The sequence below is a fragment of the Macaca fascicularis genome, chromosome 13 (assembly GCF_037993035.2).
Source record: "Macaca fascicularis isolate 582-1 chromosome 13, T2T-MFA8v1.1".
Classification (NCBI taxonomy): domain Eukaryota; kingdom Metazoa; phylum Chordata; class Mammalia; order Primates; family Cercopithecidae; genus Macaca; species Macaca fascicularis.
Window position 1 is genome coordinate 49,792,026 of NC_088387.1, and position 22,444 is coordinate 49,814,469.

Below are 22,444 nucleotides of genomic sequence, written 5' to 3' on the forward strand. Positions count from 1 at the left end.
CACACTTACGGCTCTAGAAAGAATACACAAACCCACAGACATGCCACCTTGCTCCTCAGACTTCGGGCCGACGCAAGGCCACGCGCGCGAACACACAGGTGCGGCCCCGGGCCACACGCACATCGTACACAAGCACGCGCGCCGGGCCCTCTACTGCCAGCGCTGAGAAGGTGGCCGTGCTCACCCGGCACTTTTATTTACTAATTTGTATCAATGAACGTTTGTGCCCGTCTTCTCCCGCCTCTGGGTACCGGGGCCGCCGCGTTTGTCCCCGTGCAGGACACTTGCTGGACCAGCATCGGGGTTCCCCGACGCTGCGGGCGGTGGATGGGGACTACAAAAGCAGGGGAAGGGGGTCCCTACATGCCGGAGAGGAGGAGCTACAGAGTCAGCAGCCTGGGACGCTGACGGGGACTGGGGAACCTCCAGGTTCCGTAGGGTAAGAGACATATGGCGGGGGTGGGGGGACGGACCTTAGCATCGGAGGTGTGAGGATGTAGGGATCGGGAATGGGGGATTTGGCTTAGGGGGATTGGGACTAGTAACTGAGGGGTCCCTGGAGATAGGAGCCAGCAAGATCCCGCGGGTTGGAAGCTCGGGACCCTAGGCACAGGTTCGAGGGCTTTGGGCGCTTCCCAGTCGTGGGGGCAGTCAGGCCGGACCTCCGCTGCTGGGGCTCCGGCCCAGGAGGGACTGCTGGGAGCTGGAGGAGGAGGCCGCTGACCTGAGGAGGAAAAGAGGAAGGGAAGGAGCCTAGAAGCCAAGCAGGCACTAAGCGAGTGCGCACCGTGTGTGTGCGGAGGTGTGTGTGGTGTGTGTGTGTGTGTGCGCGCGTGTATGTGTTTGTGTGTGTGTGCGCGTAGGTGCGCGCGCGTGTGTCTCATCTCGTCCGTCTGTAGGCGCTGGGCTCAGCGAGACGCCGGCGAGAAAGAAGAGGAGGCGAGAGGTGAACTGAGTTTGATCCTGCGGCTGCTACAAGTGGGTCCCGGGCGGGCTGCGGGCGGCGGGCGGCCGGGGCGGGGCGGGAGGCCGGGCTGCACTCTACAGCTCCGGCCGCGGGCCCGGCCTCTCACCACGCCTCCGGCTTTGTGAGCGCGCGGTTTGGGGGGGGTTTGCTGGCTGGGCGCCCACGGCGCAGCCTCCCGCCTCTATATAAACACACGCATCGCCTCGCTTTGGACTCAAATTCACATTGAGAGAAGCTTTTAAAACCACCAGCCCTGAAATCCTGCCTCCTGTTTTTCCCCCTCTTTCATTCCTTTTGCCTTCCTTTCTTTTTTCCCCCTCTCTTCCCCTAACAGCAACTCCAGAGCCGAGAGACCGCGTCCCGGGACGGACTGCCTTTTCTTAATTGATACAATAGCCCAGCTCGGGTTTTCCACCTCCTCCCCCAACCCCACCCCGCCTCACCCCTCCCGCCCGCTGCTGTCGCCGCCGCCGCCGCCGCCGCCGCCCCATCGCCCGCCCGGGGCTCTGTCGCCGGCTGCGTCCCGTCCCGGCAGCGGCCCTCCAGCTCCGCATCCGCGCTCGGGCCGCAGCGCCCGCCTCGCCGCCTCGCCCGCCGCGCCCGCCGCTCCTGCCTCAGGGGTGCCGCGGCGGCTCTGGGGCTCGAGCGCGCCGCCCGGGGCAGCCCAGGGACATTTGGGCTCCGGCCTCTCCACTCGCCTCAGCCAGGGAGCTTTCTCCCTCGCCCCCAAAGTTTCTGGGTTCGTTGGAATTTTTGGATTCAGGATTTTTTTTTAATTCTTTTTTTACCTAGGAATTTGGGGGCCATACTGCAATACTTTTGACAAATCGACTGCACTTCCTCTCCGCTAGCTCTCTGCCCCCTTCTTTTTTTCCCGAGCAGGGAAAGGGGCTTACGAGAGAGAGGCTCCCTCTGGACAAAGTTTTCCAAAGTTTTCCGAGTGTGATGGTAGCGGGGAGAGCAAACCCACCAGCTTGACTCACGGCTTCATCTCACCACCCCTTGAGCAGCCCCTAAGCCCGCTATAAAGGAACAAACAAACAAACAAACAAACAAAGTTACACCCCCAGTCGCCTCGTGTCTCCTCTCTTCTTTTAGGCAATTTTTTTTCCTCCCTCTCTCCGCTCCCCTCGCAGCCTCCATTCCCCTTCCCTCGGCCCCTTCCTCCTCATTCTCTGTTTCGGCTGGAGGTGCCAGGACCCCCGGCCGCAGCCTCCCCTCCCCCGCCGCTCCGGTCCCCTCCCGTCTGGCCCTCCCCTCCCCCGCCGCGGCCGGCACAGCCAATCCCCCGAGCGGCCGCCAACATGCTCTTTGAGGGCTTGGAGCTGGTGTCGGCGCTGGCCACCCTCGCCGCGTGCCTGGTGTCCGTGACGCTGCTGCTGGCCGTGTCGCAGCAGCTGTGGCAGCTGCGCTGGGCCGCCACTCGCGACAAGAGCTGCAAGCTGCCCATCCCCAAGGGATCCATGGGCTTCCCGCTCATCGGAGAGACCGGCCACTGGCTGCTGCAGGTAAGGGCGCGCTCGCTCCGCTGCTCTCCGGGGTCCGCTAGCTGCGAGCGTTGGGCTGACGGAGCGGCGGGCCGGCCAGGGGGCGCCGGGAGCCTGAAGGCACTGGTCCCCGCCCCGCCCCTTCCCTCCTCTCTGCCACAGCAGCCCAGGCTTCCCCAGCCCGCCGGCAGCGCGGTTCCGGGACCACTGGCGCTCGCTGAGCAGGTTCAGGGGGCTGGTAAGAGGGGTTCCTGGACCTGAGGGGGCTCCCAGATGGACTTGCCTGGGTCGCGGCTGGCCTGGCATGGGGTCCTGGAGCGCCCTGGGGGCGCCCAGCGCAGCGCGATCCCGAGGGAGCTTCAGGTCCTGAGCCGCTTTCGCCGCCCCTCGGTGCTCGAAGCCCCAGTCGCCCTCGGCTTTCTGGGGTTGGCTGTGTCGCTGGGAGCCGAAAATTGAGTCGGAAGAGGAGGGGGCTGGTGGCAACTTGAACTGCCGATTTAAAACTGTGTTCCGGCGGCGCCGTCGGCAGCGCCAGGTACAGTTGTCCTGGTCCGCGGTCCGCGCTGGTGTGTCTGTTTTGTGGTGGAAGAGGAAGAAGGTAACCCAAAGAAAAATGAGAAGCCTGAGAAGCCAGGGCTCTAGGCTTTCGGGGAAAAGGGTCTATTTACTTATTGGGTGGGGACAGTTTGGCAGGAGAGGGAAACTTGGGAGAGGTGAGTGTGGGATCCATAGAGAGAGTGCGTGTGTGCTTGTTGGATGCTGCACAACCCCACTCTGCTGGTGATAATGGGGGTGGGGCGCGTCAGGGACCAGACCCAGGTAGGTAATGGGGAGATTAACCTAGAGTTAACCTCATCAAGTGGTAGACAATCGCTTTTGCAATGTGATACACACCAGTTTTCTTCTTGGGGTATGGGAGCGCCTCTGCAGTAACTGCGGGAGGTGTATTTGTGCATACTCGCGTTTGTTCTGTTAGCGGAAGCAGGGATGTCCTGAAACTGACAATCCCCGCACCAGAGAGGTGAAGCGAAAGGTGAGCGCTGGGACCTGTGGGTTTAGAGGTGCGAAAGCTTGGCTTGAAATTAACAGACGCGTGCAATCCGCGCGCTCGCGCGCGCGCGCACACGCGCACTCACCCTGCCCCGGGCGGAGTGACAGCGGAGCGGGGACGGGGAGGGGGCTCGAAGTTCCTCTGCCCTGTGGTCTTTCCACGTCCCGGATTTGGCCCATCTCTTTTTGTGGTTGTTAGTGCAATGAGGTGGGGGTCCCTTCAACCAATGGAAGTATCCCCCCCCACCCCCGCAAAGAAATCCCCAGAGCCTTTCCCTCGCCACCACACTTAAAGGGTCAACTGCAGCGGTGCTCTAGGCTCTGGGCCGCGAATTTAGGAAATAAAATAACTTGGGCAACGGCTCCCGCCTTTTAGAGACTGTCTGCTGAATCCACGGTCTGTCACCAGCCACCCCCACTTCGTTTCCTCACCTCTCTCTGCCCCGCTCAGGTTCCCATGACCTTTTCTCCGAATCCCTCAAGAGTCCCCGGGGGTCTGCGTCCAACCTGCACAGAAGTTAGGGAGGAGGAAACCTACGCCTCCCCATCCCTCCAACCCGGGGCCCTAGATCTGGCGTGGGGGAGGGAAATAGGGGGTACGTGTACAGAGCGCCTAAGGGGTTAATAAGAGCCCTCTGAATCCCAGCGTTATTTTTTCGGAGTCATTTATCAGATTTTACGGGGGGACCTCCAAGGGCTCTCCGTTTCCACCGAGCGCCATCTAAACAGAGCCCAGGGCTAAAAATACAACATTTTTGTATAAATTGGACTCGCGGCCCGAGCGGCCGCCCCTATGAAAGTCCTCTTTGTGAAGACCGTGGAAACGGCAGACAAATAACTCTTTATTAATGCCACAAAAAACGCACTTTAATTATAGTTAGGCAGATCAGAGGCAGGGGGTGGGGGCGAGGCGGCGGCGACCTCGGAAAATTCACAACCCAACTTTTGTGTTGAAAGAAAAGAAAAACAGAGGAAAAGAAGGAGAGGAAAGACGGAGAGTGAGACGGAGCGAGGGAGACGGGTATAGCAGACGGAGGGAGGGAACCCCTCGCCTCACCACCCGCTCTGTCGCACCCCACCTCCGCCTAGATTTTTCTTAAAGGGGTAGACGCCGTGTAGAAGGGCTGCACGGTGGGGGGAACTCTCCCCGTCCTCCAGCCTGGAAGGGGGACAGCGTTCTCGAGGCCCAGCCCCCCTCCTGGCTGCGCTGGCGCTCCCGGCTCGTTCCCCGTCGCGCGCCGGGGCCGGAGGCGCATGTGGAAAAGTGATTAGGGCTCCGGGTTCTGCAGAGTCACTTTTCGGCTGTACTGGGGTGTGTGCACATTTAGCTGGAGAATAGTTTTCTGTGGAAAAAAGAAAAGTGAGGAGAGGGACCAACCCGGGATAGGGAGACTGAGTTGTTCCCTCGGGGTTGCAGGACCAGGTAGATCTGGAGCCCGAGTCTGTACGCCGGTGGACTGGCAGGCGGGGCGGCTAGACAGGTGGCGCCCCTCCCCTTTTCGCCCGGTGCTGCCCCGGCAGGAGAAGGGTTAACGTGGGGTGGGGTAACTAGTGCCGACGTCAAAGGTGAGCGGGACGCCCCTGCTCCCGCCCCTCTGAGGTCTCCACGGTTTCCGGTACCCGCGCCGGGCCGGCTCCGCCAGCCGTTTCGAGAGCCCGGCAGGGCCCCGGCCCCGCCATCCTCGGCTCGCGCCGCCACAGCCGGGGATCTGGTTACCTGCGCGGGTCGCCCTGCCCGGTCCCGCCCCGCCCCGCGCTCGGGTTCCAAACTCCAGGGCGGCAACCAAAGTCGGTCTCCGTTATTTCCAGGTCAAAATGCATTAGGAAAATCGCGGCTCTCGGCCCGTGACCCCGCCCTGCAGAGTCCTCCGAGGGCCGCCGGGTCCCTGCGCGGGCCACACCGGACAGCGGAGGAAACTCCAACCCCCATCTGTAGTTGCTGCCTTCGGGCACCGACCGCTTACCGCTATAAATAATCTTTGGCCTGCGGCCACCCCGCGGGGTCTCGCCAGCCCGTGGCCCGGAGCCTGGAAATATTTATTCCGAGAGGCTCCCGAGCGCGGGGGAGGGGGGAGGGGTTGGAGGTGGAGACTCCCGCTTCGGGTCCAGCTGTCCGGGATACCTCTTTCCTCTCGAAAGTCATTACTAAAAAACAGCCTCCTGGGGGTGCCCCTGGGCCTCCGCCTCCTTGCATTATTTATTATCCTCTAGGCCCTACTTCCCAGTTCTTGTGCACGCTATGAAAAATAAAACCTGCGTGCTTGTCTATGTGAGTGTGTGTTTGGTGGGGAGAGGGGGCAGGTGACTGTGCCCCGCGTTGGGGTCCGCCACCCCTCCCTCGCGGGCCTTCTGCAGAAGTGCACCCTGAGAGAGACCCCGGTGTGGCTCCCGCAGGGTTCTGGCTTCCAGTCGTCGCGGAGGGAGAAGTATGGCAACGTGTTCAAGACGCACTTGTTGGGGCGGCCGCTGATACGCGTGACCGGCGCGGAGAACGTGCGCAAGATCCTCATGGGCGAGCACCACCTCGTGAGCACCGAGTGGCCTCGCAGCACGCGCATGTTGCTGGGCCCCAACACGGTGTCCAATTCCATTGGCGACATCCACCGCAACAAGCGCAAGGTAAAAACTCTGTCCTCTTTCTTCCGTGCACTCCCTCCCCTCACCTCGGGGCAAGGAGTTCCTGGAGCCTGGGGAATGTTCCCCTACCGAATCTGTGCCCCCCTTTGCACACCATGCTTGAAGACACCGCAGTTCCCCGCCGACAAGGCCTCGAGTCCGGATCCAGGGCCTGCTCCGGCCTCCCTCCTCTTGGTCCCTTATCATGCTGGCCGACTGCCGTGGGCACCACCCACGGTGGCTTGGAAGAGCTTGAGCATGCGGGATCTGGGGTGTCCAAAGCCTGTCCTTGCCTTGCTCCACCGAGCTGGAAAAGGAAGGAGGCGGGACAGTTGGCCGGCGTTCGCCTTTTCTCCACGTTTCCCAGGGAATTCCGAGGACTGGAGAGCGATCATTCTAAAATCAAAGCTGCCCTTCCCACCACAGGCTGCCTGAAGGGAGGCGCGGGCAGGCGGCTGCTCGTGGAGGTTGGGGACAGCTTGTGGGCTGCGGTGGCTGGGCCTGGTCAGAGAAAGGTGCGGCGAGCCTTGGGCCGCAGAGCACACGGGCCTGGGCCATGGGGGCAGGGCGGGCGGGGGGAGAGCAGGCGAGGCACGAGCGGGGATCAAAGCGCACCCACCCCCCCGAAAGAGGAAGGGAAAGTGGGTGTTTATCCCTTGGATTTCCCGAGCGACTGGAGGAGGCGCGGAGGAGGCGCGCACGGGGCAGGCCTCCGCCCCTCCCGGCTGCGCTCGGCTACCAGCGCGGGCAGCACGTGCTGTTTGAACTGCAGTAACCCGAAAGCCGAGCCGGCGGGCGGGCTCGAAGCCGCCAGGAGGGGGGCCGCGCGACCTCCCCGACTCCATTTTTTTCCACTGGGTCAGAGGACTCACCCAGGTTTGAAAGCTAAGGAAAGGGAGAGGCAGCTTCCCGTTCGGGAGCGGTGGCAGACCCGGGAGGTGGGGAGGCGGACTCCCTCCGTCAGGGGCCGCATATGCTGTGGTCTGGGCGAAGATGAGGAGCGCTCTACTTGCAGACGCATCCTGTAGCACTTGACGTTCTCTGAACAGCCTGTGAAGGGTAATTCTTAACTGCAGACAAAAGAAGGAGCGGTCAAACCGAGGAGACTGGGCTGCATCCCTGCCCCCACCCCGTTCCCTTATACAGCATGTATTTCGGGAACTAGAAACGGGCTCCCAAAGTCCTTTCTTCCATCTGCCCCACTCCTAGCTGGAAGCAGTTGCCACAGCCTGGGGGCGGCGGGAGAGGGGTTCTGGGGAGTGGCTGGGAGGGGCTGGAGGCTTCGGAATGAAGCCTCGGCTTTTCCAAGGTGTTGGGCAGTTATTTTTCCCTCAGCCTTTGCGACTCCACCACAGGCCCATTCCAAAGAGCGAGGAGAGCGGAGACTCAGCTCCAAAGGAGATGGCTGCTTCCTGAGCTCTGCTTTACAGAGGCTTTGGTCAGAGGGGTATTATTGTGCCCTTTTCACGGAAGGGGCCACTGAAGCGTAGAGCGGTAGAACGAGACTTGAACCAGGTCAGCAGACAAAGAAAATTTCGGGGAGAGCCTGCACCACTGGACTGCAGCGTCCACGGGAATAGTCTCTGGGCCCGGGAGAAGAGTCCTCCTCTGTCCGGCCTGCCTGGGGCTGCTGGAAGCTGGGGTGGACAGTGAGGAAGGAGGTGTGGCCAGGACCAGAGTGTGGGGTGCAGAGGGCTTTGGGGTGAGGGCGTTGTCTTGGGGTTCCACCCACCCTGGGCCTGACTTGGCCTCAGGCCTCCAGGTGTTGGCTGGGAAGGGCTTGCCTGGAAAGTCCCAAGGTTTTTTGGCCTAGATTGTCCACTTAGAGGGGAGGGAGAAGGAAGGGAGGGCGCAGATGACCAGGAATATGAGGGAAGGGAGGAGGAGGGCTGGGACTGGGGTCAGGGCAGACACTGAGAGCCTTGGCTGAGGTGTGATGGTTCCCTATTCAGAACAGCCAGTCCTTTAGCTCCCTGGGGGTGAGTGGGGAGCCACCAGAAGCTGGTTCATCCTGCCAGGGGCCTGAGAGCCAAATGCAGGGCCCCCTCTTTGTGTGTAGCAGTTTTATGCTTGCCATGTGAGGCATGTTGGCAGGGAGGGTCGAATGAGAAATGGGTAGTCAGCCAGATGAAAGGATTCTTCCCCCCAAATCTCCCTAACTGATGATTTAAGTTTACTAAACTCCACGAAAGTCCTGGGGCTGGGTAGGTAGAATCTAGCTGGAAGCCAGGAGGACACTCAGGGCCACTGTTTCTAAATATACATGTTGGTCCTGGAGAGAACTGCTCATCTGCTGAACCCAAGGCCTGGTGGACTGAGTGTGGCCAAGGTAGGGGCTGCTGTGTGCCACACACACCTCTTTATCTGGTCCATGCTGCGGTTAGGGGCCTGGCTACAGTGTGGGCTGCTGGGCCAGGACTGGCCTGGTTAGGAGGTAGGAGCGGGAAGTGGGGCCCAGGTGTGCTGGGGCCCGGCTGGTGGGGAACTGGAGCGTCACTGTTTCCATTGGGGCTGGTGGCCCACCCTGCCTCTGGGAGGTCTGACCAGATGTGTTGGAGGGGGCTTCTCACTGCCATCACTGCGCTCCAGGTGTTTGCCCTGGCTGCCCTGGTGGTCTTGGGCCAGCAGGGGTGGGGTTGCCAGGGAAAAAGTCCAGAAAGTCTTGCCCAGTCTAACAGAATCATCTCTGGAAGCCAGGCCTGTGTCCTTGCAGCCAGGGCCTCAGACTCCCTCCCTCCTCCTGGGTTACCCTTCCCCTGCCCAGGGCCTGGGGTGTATCTGATGGATGGGGGAGGGACCCCATCCCTCTTCGTGTGTAGAGAGGCTGGAGTATTGCTGTAGAAGGGCAGATGGAGTCTGGTTAGGAAGGTGGGGGTGAGACGGTTGTCCAAAACATGGAGAAGGAGCTAGGGAATCGTTCTAGAAGCTTCCTATGCCCAGTCCTACCCACCAGGATTGGGCCTCTCCTCTTCTTCTTTGGAGATAGGACTGGACCTCTACGCACCAAGAGGCCAGCAGCTTCAGGACACCCCAGACAGTGGCCTGGAGATACCCTCAGGGAACTTGGAGAGTATTTCAGGGGAGGGACTTAGCCTTGGAGCCTCTGAACTGGGGAGACCTCAGGAGTGGTAGTCTTGCCCCATCTACCCAGATCCCTGCCTACAGGGCCTTCTGGGCCTGAAGCCAAGGTGGGGGATTAGGCTTTGGAAGTAGAAGTCAAGAAACCCTGCCTGTCCATCCACCATCCCTGACTTTGGCCCCATCTTGGAAACCTTGTGCTCCTGGGATCTGTGTTGGGATGGAGAGGCCAGGAGGTGCCTCAGCAGGAGGACGGTGCCAGGAGGACCCATGGTTATGGGGTCCCAGGGAAGGCTAGCCCACACCTGGCTCTAGGAGGCCTTTGGACCAAGGCACAACCTCTGGCCACACAGTCATGTCCACCAGGCTCAGCTCAGGGCAGAAGGTCCAACCTGTGTTGGATGGAAGGCCAGTGGCACAGCCAGGCAGCTCTGCTGCTGGGAGCTCTGCCCCAGCCCCTTGGCATAGGCACAACGCCTTTGTTCTGCCAACACAAGTCCTTCGCCCAAAAGTTACTGTAGCACCAGTGGGTGGGCACAGGGGCTGCTGAGGGGGCGGGTAGCAGCAGCGGATCTATCTGAAGGTCAGTGGGGGAGGGAGCCCACAGTCAGCTGCCAGGACGCCTGGGAGTGGGAAACTCCCTCTGCATGCCCTTGTGCCAGGCAGCAGGTGGGTGGGCGGCCTGGATGCGGGGGCCAGCCCTTCCCTCTGTCCCTTCTTTCTGTGTCCTTCTCCCAAGGCAGGGAGGGGTCCAAGGTTGTGGTACTGATGTGTTTGCTCACTCTCCCAGCCTTGGAAGATGAAGGTGGCCTTGGCGGGGAGTGGGAAGGTTTGGTGTGGTCTGCCCTGGCCCTGGGCCCCCCAGGCTGGCTGCTGTATCTGTCCTGGGTTCCCTAAGCCTAAAAGGAAGCAACTGCGGGGCCTTGAGACATGCCAGGATCACACCAAAGTGGCAGGGACAGCTGGCCTCACCCTGAGAGTGGACTTCACTGTAGAGGACAGTCCCCTTCAGGACCCTTGAATAAATTCAGAGCCCACCAGGGCTGGCAGAGGGCAGCTCTATGGAGTCTGGAGTGGTGGGAGGCAGGGAGTTCAGGGCCTCTGGTGGGTGTGGCCAGCCACACTCTGGACTGTGACCTTGGGAGGCCCCTCCCCATCCACGGCTTTCTAAGGTAGGGTTGGTGGCGGTTGGAAGCGGGAGACGTAAGAGCGGCCGGGCAAATCTCAGATTCTGTGGCTTGGCAGGTGTCTGCCAAGTGCTGCTCGCCCCTCCCCACCTTGCCCCCCTTGTGCTGTAGGTATGTGTGGAAGAGTTAGGGCAGTGGGGAGCACGTCTCCAGGTGAGATGATCACAGCTGGAGTCAAATCAGGGGCAGGCGCTCTGCTCTAACCGCTGGAGCCTGTTGGGGGTCTGGGCCAGCCTCCCTGTAACCAGAGGGGCTGAGTGTGCCCAGCCCCACAGACCCGGATTGGACATTTCCAGTTCTGGGTGAAGCTGCCTGGCATTTCCACTGGGCCAGGGTGAAGCTGAGGCAGCCAGGCAGCTGGGAAGATGACGTCCTCTCTTACCCCCCTTGCTTGAATATAAAGTACACACCTTGGCGTCACCCCTGTGCGGACGGCTGCCTCAGCGCCTGCCTGCCCTCTGTTATTCTTTCCACTCCACAGGCTGAGGCTCCGGTGGCTTGGCCGGGTGGCCTGCCCAGGCCCCCACCCCTCCTGGGCAGCCGCTTCCATTCCTCCCAGTCTGAGTCACTGGCCTGGGCAGTGGGTCCCCGCTCCGGCTCTACCCACTCCTGCTGCCCATCCATTTGTCCATCTGTCCACACCTGCCAGCAGAGAAGGGGGAGGCTATCTGGCTGAGTAAGCGCGGCCCGTAGGGCCATGGGGGTTCACAAAGTGACTCCCCTCCCAGGGCACAGGGTGAGAGGCAGGAGGGGTGAGGAGGCCTGCTTGGGGAGAATGCATTTGTAGAAACAATGATAGGGAATCTGAGCCTTCACGAGCCCCTGCTGGTGCCCCTAGACCCTTGTGGGATCAGCTCCCACTCCGGAGGGAGGGAGAGAACCAAGGGGTGGACTCCTGAGCCTATTGTGTCCTTGGGGGCTTGGCAGGGGAGTTGCCCAAAGCCATCCCTCAAGGCGACTGCCCTCCTCCCTCCTGCCCAAGCCTCTGAGGCTGCAGCAGGTAAACCTGGATGGGCGCTCCTGGTCTCCTGTGACAGTACCCTTGCTCTCTCCTGGCACCAACCCTGGTGGGGAGTCCATACCTGCCACTCCCTCTGCAGGGCTTGGCCTGGGCCTGGGCTGGCTCCCAGTGACCTTTGTCCGGCATTCTTGGCTGACTTTTGGGAATTCCGAGGGAAGCCCCAGAAGGAAACAAAGCAGCCGTGGCTCCTGCTATGCCTGTGGTCAGGGAAGTAGCTCCGGGCCGGGAACCCTTCGTTTCTTCACAGGGAGCCGCTCCCCGGCACCTTCCCAGTATGCCCGAGCCCTGACCCCAGCAGGCGGTGGCCTCAGACCCAGCGCGCCCTGACGCAGCCCTGACCGCCCTCTGCCCCAGCCTGCGCCTCTGCCTCCACCCGTCCTTCGTGGCGGGTGGTGGTTTCAGAGCTTCCCTGGCTTGGGGAAGTGCCTGCGTTGTTACACCTGGGCACAGACCCAGGGATGAGGCCCTGGAGGCTTCCTAGGGCCTGGGAGGCCCCTATGCCTGTGGAGCAGCTGGGCCAGAGGCAGGGGCATGGACCTGGTGACTTCTGAGCCCAGCCCCTCGGGGCCAGTGTGCCCTCCACCCACCTTTGCTGGGCTTCTCATTTGGGGGATTTCTCCACCTCACGGTGAGCTCTGAGGAGCGTCATGGACAGCCTGGCGGAAAGGCCCTCAGAACGGCCAGTCAGGCCTCTCGTGAACCCAGCAGAGAAACAGCTCCAGGAGGGGCAGCGGCCTGCTGGCTGTCACTCAGCCAGTCAGACACTGGCCGAGACAGTGTCCTGGTCCTGCCTTCACTTTCCTTTTAGAAGCCCCAACCCCAGGGGCCTGCAGGTGCCGGGTGGCAGTGGTTTTTCTGGCTGATTCTAGCTCCTGGCCTTGCCCATAGAGCCCTTCCCCGCAGGGGTCAGGTGTGGACCCCTGCCCTTGGAGTCCTTCGGTCAGTCCCTGGGCCCTTCTCTCTTCCTAGACTATCCCTGCCTGCCCTCCAGGGCCCCCAAGGCCTGGGAAGGAGCAGTTCAACCGGCCATCGCTAGAGGGCGCAGGAAACGGAGCCCACGGGGCAAGGCAGGGCTTGTCTGTGGGTGAGGTGTGGGCCCTCCGTGCTCCCCCTTTTTAAACCCTGGGATGGCCCCTCCTGGGCCACTGTAGCCCACATGGGGTGTGTGCGTGGGGGCTGGAAGGCGCTCCCCAGGGGATTCGAGCATTGACAAGTTCTGGGCCGCTTTGAAGGGATAGCATCTACTTAGGGGCAGGTGGGGGCTGCTGTTCAGGTGCTCAGTGGATTGACGGGAGGCCACCTGGCTCCACCTCACTGTCTACAGATGAGGAAACTGAGGCTTGGGGGAGCGGGTAGCCACTTGGCCATGATCACACTGTAAGTTGCTGGATGATGCACAGCTACAACTCAGCCCCTTTCCTGTCACCCCACCGCATCTTAGAGCCCGCCGGTTTCTACTTCGACTGGGCCTGGTGGACGTGGCCTCCGGGGCACAGGGTGAGAGGCAGGAGGACCAGGTCTCCCATGTGCTGGGGGCCCTGGCCAGCTCCCACCTTGCACCCTCCATGACAGAACACCTAGTCCGTCCGTCCTGGGCTGGCTGGCCGGCTCTGGGCCAAGTATGACCTCTTGGGCCCTCCCTGTCCCACCTCTGGCCTCCCTGTCCTGCCATGGAGGCCTGGTAGCCGCAGAGTGATTTGCCTGTCCCCGTCTTGTTTCCCGATGCACTTTTCCCTCCTGTGTGCTGCTGTCTGCCCACCCTGTGGCTCTCTGCTGTCTGTAAGGGGCACTTCACTGGCCAGTGCTGGGCTTTAGGAGAAGTGCCCCTTCTCATTCCCCCAAGACCCTTCATTTGCCCAAGGGCTGAACCTGGAATCCTAAGGACATGAGGGTTGGGGGTTGAAGCAAACAAGCATTGCCTTTATCCATTACTCTCTGAAGGGAGGCAGCAGTTAGAGTCCCCTGGAAATTCCCTCGGACCCCCAACACTGGGCAAGGTGTGAATGACCCATCTGGACTTGGGCTGATCTAGGCGACCTCCTATCATCCTTCTACCTCTCTGCTGTTCCTCTGTAGCAGGAGCGGCCCCAAACAGTGCAGGCCTCTCTGCCCCTCGCCGGCCTCCTGCCCTCCCTCCCTCCCTCCACCGGGAATTTCGGAATGAAAGTGCTATTGTGAACGCCTGGCTGGGCCACTGAAGGGCCAGCACTGTTATTTCTGCAAACCAGCCCTCCCATTAGCCATGCAGGGCCCAGGCCAGGAAAATGTTACCTTTCCTCCCCGAGCTGACTGCAGGGGAAATTCTCACATTTACAGTTTGTGCGGTGGTTGTGTTTGGGGGGCAGTTGGGGAGGGCGGCGCGTGTGTGTGGTTTGCATGGGGTGGGGTGGGGGGCTCCCTCTTCCACACTGTCCCTCCCCTCCCAGTCTTTGCTTGGTGCTGGTAGTGGGGGTGCTCCCCCTTCTCATCTGAACTCTGGTGGGATGGAGGTTGCTGCTTATGAGCGAGACCCACAGGCTATCGGTAAATAAACTAACGTGCTCCCGTCTCCTCCACACATGAAAACATGTGCGGGGGAGTCCTGGGTGAGGAGGGCCGCAAGGGGGGCTGCGCAGGCAGCCGGGAGGACGGAAGACGGGGAGGTGGGAACAGGACTCACTGCCTCCTTACAGTGGCCCTGGAAGATGCAGGGAAGTCACAGGGCTTCTGGTTGTCTTTATGATCTTTGGGGGTGGAAAGCCATTGTCCCCATTCCCCCGCTGCTTTTGGACCTGGCCACACTGAAGACCTTTTCATGGCACAGCTGTTAATAAACTTACTAGAATCTGCACCCAGTAGGTGTTTTCCAGCAAGTGATGACAATTTTGGTTCCCAGGAAGTCCTGCTTGAGGTCCAGTCTCAGGCTCTCTTGCTGTCCCCCATGGAGTAGCTATCCCCTGATGGCCTTCCCCTACTTTCCTGTACAGTCCAACGACTGTGCTCCACTTCTCCCGGGCACTTCCATCCTGTGTCCCGGGATTCCGAAATGGGCTTCTGCAGTGGAAGGGTGGTTCCCCGCTCAGCTGCCACTTGTGCCCCACGCAAGCCACATCCCTCGAAGACTTGCTGACAGCTGGCCTGCCCAGCTCCCAACGCTTTGTGATTGTGTGGAAGCTGAAGTTCTCTTTGGCCACATTCATCCTTCAGGCAGAGTGAGGGGCTGACCAGGGGCGGGCCGTGCCAATCAGCTCACCCACCTGCCTCTCTGCCTTCCAGGTCTTCTCCAAGATCTTCAGCCACGAGGCCCTGGAGAGTTACCTGCCCAAGATCCAGCTGGTGATCCAGGACACACTGCGTGCCTGGAGCAGCCACCCCGAGGCCATCAACGTGTACCAGGAGGCGCAGAAGCTGACCTTCCGCATGGCCATCCGGGTGCTGCTGGGCTTCAGCATCCCCGAGGAGGACCTTGGGCACCTATTTGAGGTCTACCAGCAGTTTGTGGAGAATGTCTTCTCCCTGCCTGTTGACCTGCCCTTCAGTGGCTATCGGCGGGTGAGCACCCAGGGCCTGGGAGGAGATTAGCAGGAGCATCCATGAGCCCCCTCTCTGGGGATGGGTGGCTGACCTGACCCCTGAGTGGGCACCTAGGCACAGGGCACATGGACAAAGGGGAGAGGTGTCAGCGTGGGGTAGGAGGAGGCTGGAGTCATCCCTGGTGGTCCCAAGGCTCGGATGGGAGCCTGCCCTTCTATATGAGTGACAGCCCTTCCCCCTGCAGGGCATTCAGGCTCGGCAGATCCTGCAGAAGGGGCTGGAGAAGGCCATCCGGGAGAAGCTGCAGTGCACACAGGGCAAGGACTACTCGGACGCCCTGGACCTCCTCATTGAGAGCAGCAAGGAGCACGGAAAGGAGATGACCATGCAGGAGCTGAAGGTGGGGTGGGCATGCGCCCCTCGCTGGCAGCACCAGCACCCAGGCTCCATTCTGAGCTTTCCTTGGATGGAAATGTGCCTTGCCCTTTCTAGCCCCTGTAGTCTGGCCCCACACACGCTTTCTGAGCAGCGGCTGGAGACCGCGAAACCGGAAGCGAAGTCTGTGTCCCCGCCCCTGCTCTGCAGGATGCCGTGGGTGCCCTCCCTTCTCTCCCCATGGCCTACAGGGAGCTCAGGCCTGGGAATGATCTCGGTTCATTTCCTAGTCCCAATATCCTTGGGAGGCTCTCTAGGGAAATGCAGGCCCACAAGGGGAAACCACTTGCTTATCGTCAGCCTCAGCCCTTGGGGAACAGCAGCGGAGATTTGGATGCGAGGTCTCCTCCCCCACCCCCAGCCTTTTCAGATTGCTGGCACTTTGCATGCCCTCCCAGCCCCCTGGCCCCTGGTGATCCCGGCTGTGCTCCGCGCAGGGCCTGCTTGCCCTGCTTTGGACAGATGTTTCACCGGAGGAGGGCTCACTCGCCCATCCCCACCTGGGCTCTGCAGGCCCACTCCGCTGCTGGGTCCCCACGGACACTCACTGCAGCCTCCCCTGCCCACTATCTTTGCCTCCCCGTATTCTAGCTCCAGCTTCTTTCCTGGGGAGCTAGGAAGAGCCAGAGTAGCTTTTCCACTATAACAAGCTTTGTGATTTATGGGTGTCGCCATGGCCAGTAATGGACCCAGGTCCCTTCATTCCCCTCTCTGGGCCCAGAGTTCACATTTGTAAAATGCAGGGCTTGCTATGAGATGGCCTGCTGGGGCCTTTCTATGGGGAACCCATGGCCCTGGTGTCCTGCTCCCCAGAGAGCCCTGGCAGGGTCTTTAGGTCCTCAGGAGGTCACCTCCCCTCAGCCTCATCCCAGGTCTCCAGGGGAGTGGCCCCAGGCTGTGGCCCCAGGCTGCCTCTCAGACCCCATTGGCTCCCCTGACTACCCACCAAATGTCCTCCTCCTGCGATGGAGGAAGGGGCTGGCGCTGCTAGTGGGAAGGCCCGGGTTTAGACCACATCCCCCACACACGCACACGAACACCCACTGCGCAGGGCCTTGCTCCTTGGGATTTGTTCTTTTTCTCCTGTGAGCCCATTGCATATCAGGCCTGTGGGGCTGGCCCAGGAACCCAGCAGTGAGTGAGAAGTGGCCCCGCTCCAAAGGATTGGAGGCTTCTGCCCTGGGTCACAGCAGTTGTGTCTTCTGCCCAGCCAGGGACTGGCTGTGACCCCCGTGTCCGTCGTGACACTAGTGCTCTGGCAACATGAGACTCAGAGGAAGCAGAATTCACTGCAGGAACCAGGCAGGGCCCAGCACAGATGACCTGGGCACACGGGCCGCTGGCCGAATGGGGTAGCCCCTGCCTGGCTGAACCCATACCTCCAACAACGCCTCTCCTCTGTGCCCTGCAGGACGGGACCCTGGAGCTGATCTTCGCGGCCTATGCCACCACGGCCAGCGCCAGCACCTCACTCATCATGCAGCTGCTGAAGCACCCCACCGTGCTGGAGAAGCTGCGGGAGGAGCTGCGGGCTCATGGCATCCTGCACAGCGGTGGCTGCCCCTGCGAGGGCACACTGCGCCTGGACACGCTCAGCGGGCTGCGCTACCTGGACTGTGTCATCAAGGAAGTCATGCGCCTGTTCACACCCATTTCCGGTGGCTACCGCACTGTGCTGCAGACCTTCGAGCTGGATGTGAGAGAGGCTGGGCCTGTGGAGCCGGGGGTGATGGGGGAGCGGGGGCACCGGGATGGGGCAAGGCGGGAGACCAGCCTCCATTTCAGGGACATCAGGCCTGATGGGGAAACAGTGCTTACTTTCAGTCTCATGAGAGAAGTGCGCCCCAAATGCATCAGATGAAGCCAAGTTGGGTGTTATATGTGAAGTCGCATGTGCACATCTACAGATAAGGGCTTGGACTAACATGCTGAGTGGGGCTGGCTGGCCAGGCCTGGGGGGCCACAGTGGGGTGTCTCTAGGAAGAGACAGGTCTTGAACATCTGGGGCTGAGCAGGCAGGGGGCAGTCCTAGGCCCTTCGTGGGTTATTCCGGCTCTCACCACCCGCTCCTCGGCCCCCATCTTGCTCCAGGGTTTCCAGATCCCCAAAGGCTGGAGTGTCATGTACAGCATCCGGGACACCCACGACACAGCGCCTGTGTTCAAAGACGTGAATGTGTTCGACCCCGATCGCTTCAGCCAGGCGCGGAGCGAGGACAAGGACGGCCGCTTCCATTACCTCCCATTCGGTGGCGGTGTCCGGACCTGCCTGGGCAAGCACCTGGCTAAGCTGTTCCTGAAGGTGCTGGCGGTGGAGCTGGCCAGCACCAGCCGCTTTGAGCTGGCCACGCGGACCTTTCCCCGCATCACCTTGGTCCCCGTCCTGCACCCCGTGGACGGCCTCAGCGTCAAGTTCTTTGGCCTGGACTCCAACCAGAACAAGATCCTGCCAGAGACAGAGGCCATGCTGAGCGCCACAGTCTAACCCAAGGCCCACCTGCCTCAGCCCAGCCCAGGCAGCGGGGTGGCGGTGGTGGGAGGTAGAAACCTGTGTGTGGGAGGGGGCCGGAACAGGGAGGGCAAGCGGCCCCCATACTTGCCCTTCCCTGCTCCCCCTCCCTGGCAAACCCTACCCAAAGCCAGTGGGCCCCATCCTTCCTAGGGCGGTGCTCCACTTCTGGCTCCCGCTTCCCTCCAGCCACTCCCCATTTCCCACCAGCTCAGCCCCTGGGAAGGGCGTGGCGGGGGCTCTGCATGCCCGTGACAGTGTTTGGTGTCAGCGCGTGCTACAGTGTTCTTGTGATGTTCTGAAATGCTCCCTTCCCTCCGTTCCTTTTGGACCCTTTTAGCTGGAGCCGGGGGACGGGAAGAGCGGTGCCCCCTTTGGTGCACTCTTCAGCGCCTCCCTCTCCTGCGCCCCCACTGCATCTGCCCAGGAACAGCATCCTGGGTAGCAGAACAGGAGTCAACCTTGGCGGGGTGGGGGCTGCCTCCAACCTGGAGACTGCCCTTCCCTGTGCCCCTGTTCCCACCCTCCCTCGCCGGTTTGGACATTTGAAATTACCTATTGCTGCTACTTGTTCTGTCCTCCGACTTTGGGGCAAAGGAGCCCCAGGCCCTGTCTCCCCAGCATCCTCCCTGGTGGCCCTGGGCAGGTGCACTGACACCCCCACCTTCCCATCCCCTGCTGAACCCGGCCCTGTTACACACACGGGCCTGAGGTCCACGGCTCGTGTGCTACTTGCCCCCATATTTATTCACTGATAGGGAATCTTGGGGATGCTGGGGTCTGGAGTGAACATCTCCTCCCCTTCACGCCCTAGCCTGTGTTCCAGCTGTCTTGGCGAGACTTCTGTGAGTGAAGAGGAAGGGGTCTCTGGTCAAACCCAGCCCCCGGGCCTAGGGTTGAAAGCCTTCCCCGGCTCCAGGCATTATTTGGGTTTAATCCTGCAGGCTCACTCCTGGGCTGAAGTCCAGTGCCTCTGCCTTGTCCCTGGTGGAGATGGGACATGGCCCATTGCCTCCTCCCTCTCCTGTCAAAAGCCCTGATCAGGTAGATTTGCAGGCGGCCGCCATTTCCTGCTTGGCCCCTGTTCACCCCAGTGCCCCTGACTCCAGTGCATCAGTATGGGGAAGGATACGGGTTCTTCTGACGGGGAGCCAGGCCCTCCGTCTTCCCTTCCTTAACCCTCCCCCTTTGCCCTCCACCCTGCAAAAGGTGTCCTTGAAGTCCCTTCCACCTCTATGCCACTGTCTGCTTAGCCCAGCTCAGGGGTAGGGAAGAGGCGAAAGCGTGGGGGAGGTGAGTGCAGCGGCAGTTCTGCCTCGGAGCTGACTCCAGGGCCCCGTGTGGTCTCCGGACAGCTGCGGGAAGGCTGCTGCAGCTAGAGCTGACGAGGCGGCTATGTGCAGTTTGTCAGGGGATTGGGTTGAAAACTGGCCAGTCGGGATGACTGGGTGAAAGAGGAGTAGCTCCTGCCACTGGCATTTTGAGTGTTGGCAATTTGGGATGCCTCCTGGGGATGGTCTGGGGGCCTTTGGTGAGTCTCTAAGCAATTGTGTTTGTTTTCAGATTTTTCCTTGCTTTTGTGTTTCTCTATTGGTTTTTGATGTTGTAAAAGCAATGAATCCTCTTTACAAGAAAATCGAAAACATAGAAGAATGAAGGACATGCCAGCCCCCGATCGCTGCTGTGAGCACCTCAGCGGCTCCCTCCAACCAGATACCGTAGGCAGCCCCACAGACTGACCCTGACCCCACTCACCGCCACCCTGACGATAGACTATAGGAACGGGCCCATACCACACAGACTGCTCTCCAGTCCCCGAGTCTCAGATGTTTCATTATTTCCTACTTTTCCACTACTAAAAAACAGTGTGGAACAGACATTATTGGCAAAATTGATCATCCCCAATCCTGAAAAACAGGCCTGAATGGGTAAAGACTTGTCAAAGCTTGCAACATAGCTACATGGTGCACCCGAACCTGTACCCACCCATCCCTCAACACAAAACGAGTGTCCGGAAAGTTCATTTGCCTTTAAACTGATCCAGCTGGCCCTAAACCAATTGTTTTTGACTGAGTATCTAGGAGAGCAGTAAGTGGAACTTCAGACAACAAGCCCACTGGGTCTGGTCCAGGTGACGGGCAGGAGGCATGGGGCTGGGAGGTCTCAGGGGCCTTGCCTGGGGGTGGCCAGCCTGGTAGGGGGCAGAGAAGGAAAAGCTGAGGGGGGTTCCAGTGAGGGAGGAAAGAAGGATCATTTGCCCTGCTGGGTATCAAAGGCAATGAGAAGAGAGCCGAAGAAAGCTCTGGCTGGCTGACAGGCCCCCTGTGTTGTAATTGGTCCCTCCTTTCAGCTCTCTGGTGAGATTCCCGTGTCTGTGTGTGTGCGCGTGTGTTTCATAGAGCTAGCATTAGACGGGTGATGTTTCTTACTTATCATCCCTAACTATTGTAACTTGACCTTAACAAGACAACCCCCCCCCCCACAAAACTCTTCCTGCCACGGGCTTGCAGATTGAAGCACTTTCGATGTTGGGCGCTGGCGTTTGTGTTCTGGGCACCATCGTGACCCTGCCCAGATGGCTATAATATTATTTTATACACAAACATGTTTTTCATAAATGTTATAATTTTGTGTCTGTCTTTATAAACTATTATAAGTACTATTTTTGTTATAATTCAAAATAGATATTTAGTATAAAGTTTTTGCTGTTAAATATTTGTTATTTAGTAAAATATGAATTTTGCTCTATTGTAAACATGGTTCAAAATATTAATATGTTTTTATCACAGTCGTTTTAATATTGAAAAAGCACTTGTGTGTTTTGTTTTGATATGAAACTGGTACCGTGTGAGTGTTTTTGCTGTCGTGGTTTTAATCTGTATATAATATTCCATGTTGCATATTAAAAAAATGAATGTTGTGCATTTTGTGATTTTGGAAATACTCAATGTGGCTCTTTTATAGGCTTCTATAATAAACCATGGGGACTTGCCCTTGTCTTCGTTGCCTCTCTGCTCTCTGCCTTCTCAGCCTTACTGAAAGGGTCCTCCCTGGCCACCTGTGTTCACACCAGCAACGCCCCATCCACCTTGTCAGTTAGGAAGTTCTTCCCTAAAAGTGTCCCGTGAGGCCAGTTCGCCATTCCTTGCGTGCAGGCACAGAGATCTGTGACAGAGTCCTGGGAGGAGGAGGCTCCTTGGGGAAGGAGAAAGAGAACCGGTCAGCCTATATGGGGAGGGGCAGCTGGGAGGACACTCCGAGTGTGGCCATGGCTGGCTGTGCCAGGTGTTTCGGGGCTGGACAGGGGGACTGAGAGCTCTGAGTCTGTCTTGTTAACTTGAGCGAGGACACTGATGTTCACAGTCACGTGACAAATGAGGGCGCAGAATTCAGTTCTTCTGACGTCTGGCCTCGCGTCCCATGCCAGCACTTCTCAAAGCCTGTTTCATGGGTGTTGTGGGATCACATGGATTCCATGATCAAATGAGTTTGGGAAATGGGCTAAACACAGTCATCCTGGTTCCCCTTCTGCAGGCCTTGTCAGAACCTTGAGCCACAGGATGTGTAGCCTCAGGGGTAGTAGAGTATGGGGTGAACATGGGCTGCAGCATTCTCCAGGCCTATTTGAGGACTGAAACCCTGTCCTCTTTCGCCGATGATCACATTTCATGGAAAGATCCACGGCCTATCACAGAGGCCTGAGGCGAGGACCTGTGGTGGGCACAGCTTTCAGTGCTGAGAAAACCCCAGGTGGTTCCCGGGATTGAGGGGCTGTGCTTGGGGAGGGAGGGCAATGAGAGACAGAGCCTTGGCCCCTGGAGCTGCACACTGGGAACCAGGAAAGGCCACAGCGTGGCCAGGCTAGCCCCAGCCTCCGCCCTGCCCCGGTCCCATCCCCACAGCCTGAGGGGGAAGGCCCACCCTTGAGCTGGCCTGAGAAGAGCCTTTTTGCGGCTGCAACGTTTCTTTTCCATACAGTCAAGTCAGCCCCAACCTCAGCTCAGAGCACCCTGGCCCAGGCACGCCCTGAGGTGTAGGACCTCACTCTGCCTAGGTCTCAGAGCCTGGCCACCCAGAAGAGAAGGACCCAGCATCAGAGCAATGTCACCAGAGCAGGACGCTCAGCAACCCTAACCCCAGCTCACCTGCTCTGGTGTCCTTTCTGCTCACCTCTCCTCCGCACTGTGACGCGGCCCCATCCTCCACTCTCCCCAGCGTGGGGAAAGGGGCAGGGGACTTTCCTAAAGCCACAAAAAGCAGAAGGTAGTACTGGTGGCCTGCCCCACCCGCACATGCCCGCTCCAAGGGGCTCCCTTGGACAGAGGCCCCCAGCATCCTGAGAAGCAGTGAAAAGCCCCAGCTTCCGCAGGGAGTCGCGCCAAGAAAGGCGGTCATTTTCCAGAGAGTAAATTCCGTCCCTCCTGGTGGAATGCCCCATGTGGCAGCAGAGGCAATGAAAGCATGGTCCCTGGGCTGCCCTCGGCCTGACCACCCTGCTTGGGGTAGGCGGGCCCAGCTGGGCAGGCGGCTGGCCCCGTCATCACCCAGGCTGTCCTTGTCTCTCCTCCATGGGCCCAGTGGG

At 60.0% G+C, this 22,444-nt stretch overlaps 1 protein-coding gene and 1 long non-coding RNA gene across 5 annotated transcripts; one reads left to right on the top strand and one right to left on the bottom strand.

The window, feature by feature from the left end:
- Positions 1-913: 913 nt before the first annotated feature.
- Positions 914-20,860, top strand: CYP26B1 (cytochrome P450 family 26 subfamily B member 1). 4 transcript variants are annotated; one of them, XM_005575617.5, is made up of 7 exons: positions 914-978; positions 1,302-2,475; positions 5,899-6,123; positions 14,662-14,937; positions 15,164-15,319; positions 16,766-17,050; positions 17,446-20,860. In XM_005575617.5, the coding sequence occupies exons 2-7, from the start codon at positions 2,272-2,274 to the stop codon at positions 17,836-17,838; spliced, it is 1,539 nt and encodes a 512-aa protein (XP_005575674.1). In that variant the 5' UTR covers positions 914-978; positions 1,302-2,271; the 3' UTR covers positions 17,839-20,860. The 4 variants fall into 4 exon arrangements, with proteins under 4 accessions (XP_005575674.1, XP_045225026.1, XP_005575678.1 ...); XM_045369091.3 differs by lacking the exons at positions 914-978; positions 1,302-2,475 and adding an exon at positions 2,859-3,052; XM_005575621.5 differs by lacking the exons at positions 914-978; positions 1,302-2,475 and adding an exon at positions 2,859-2,989.
- LOC135966804 (uncharacterized) lies at positions 4,346-5,474 on the bottom strand. Its single transcript, XR_010580412.1, has 2 exons — positions 5,222-5,474; positions 4,346-4,847 (listed from the first exon to the last, which is right to left on the bottom strand). It is a non-coding gene; the product is annotated as an uncharacterized lncRNA (long non-coding RNA).
- Positions 20,861-22,444: the final 1,584 nt, after the last annotated feature.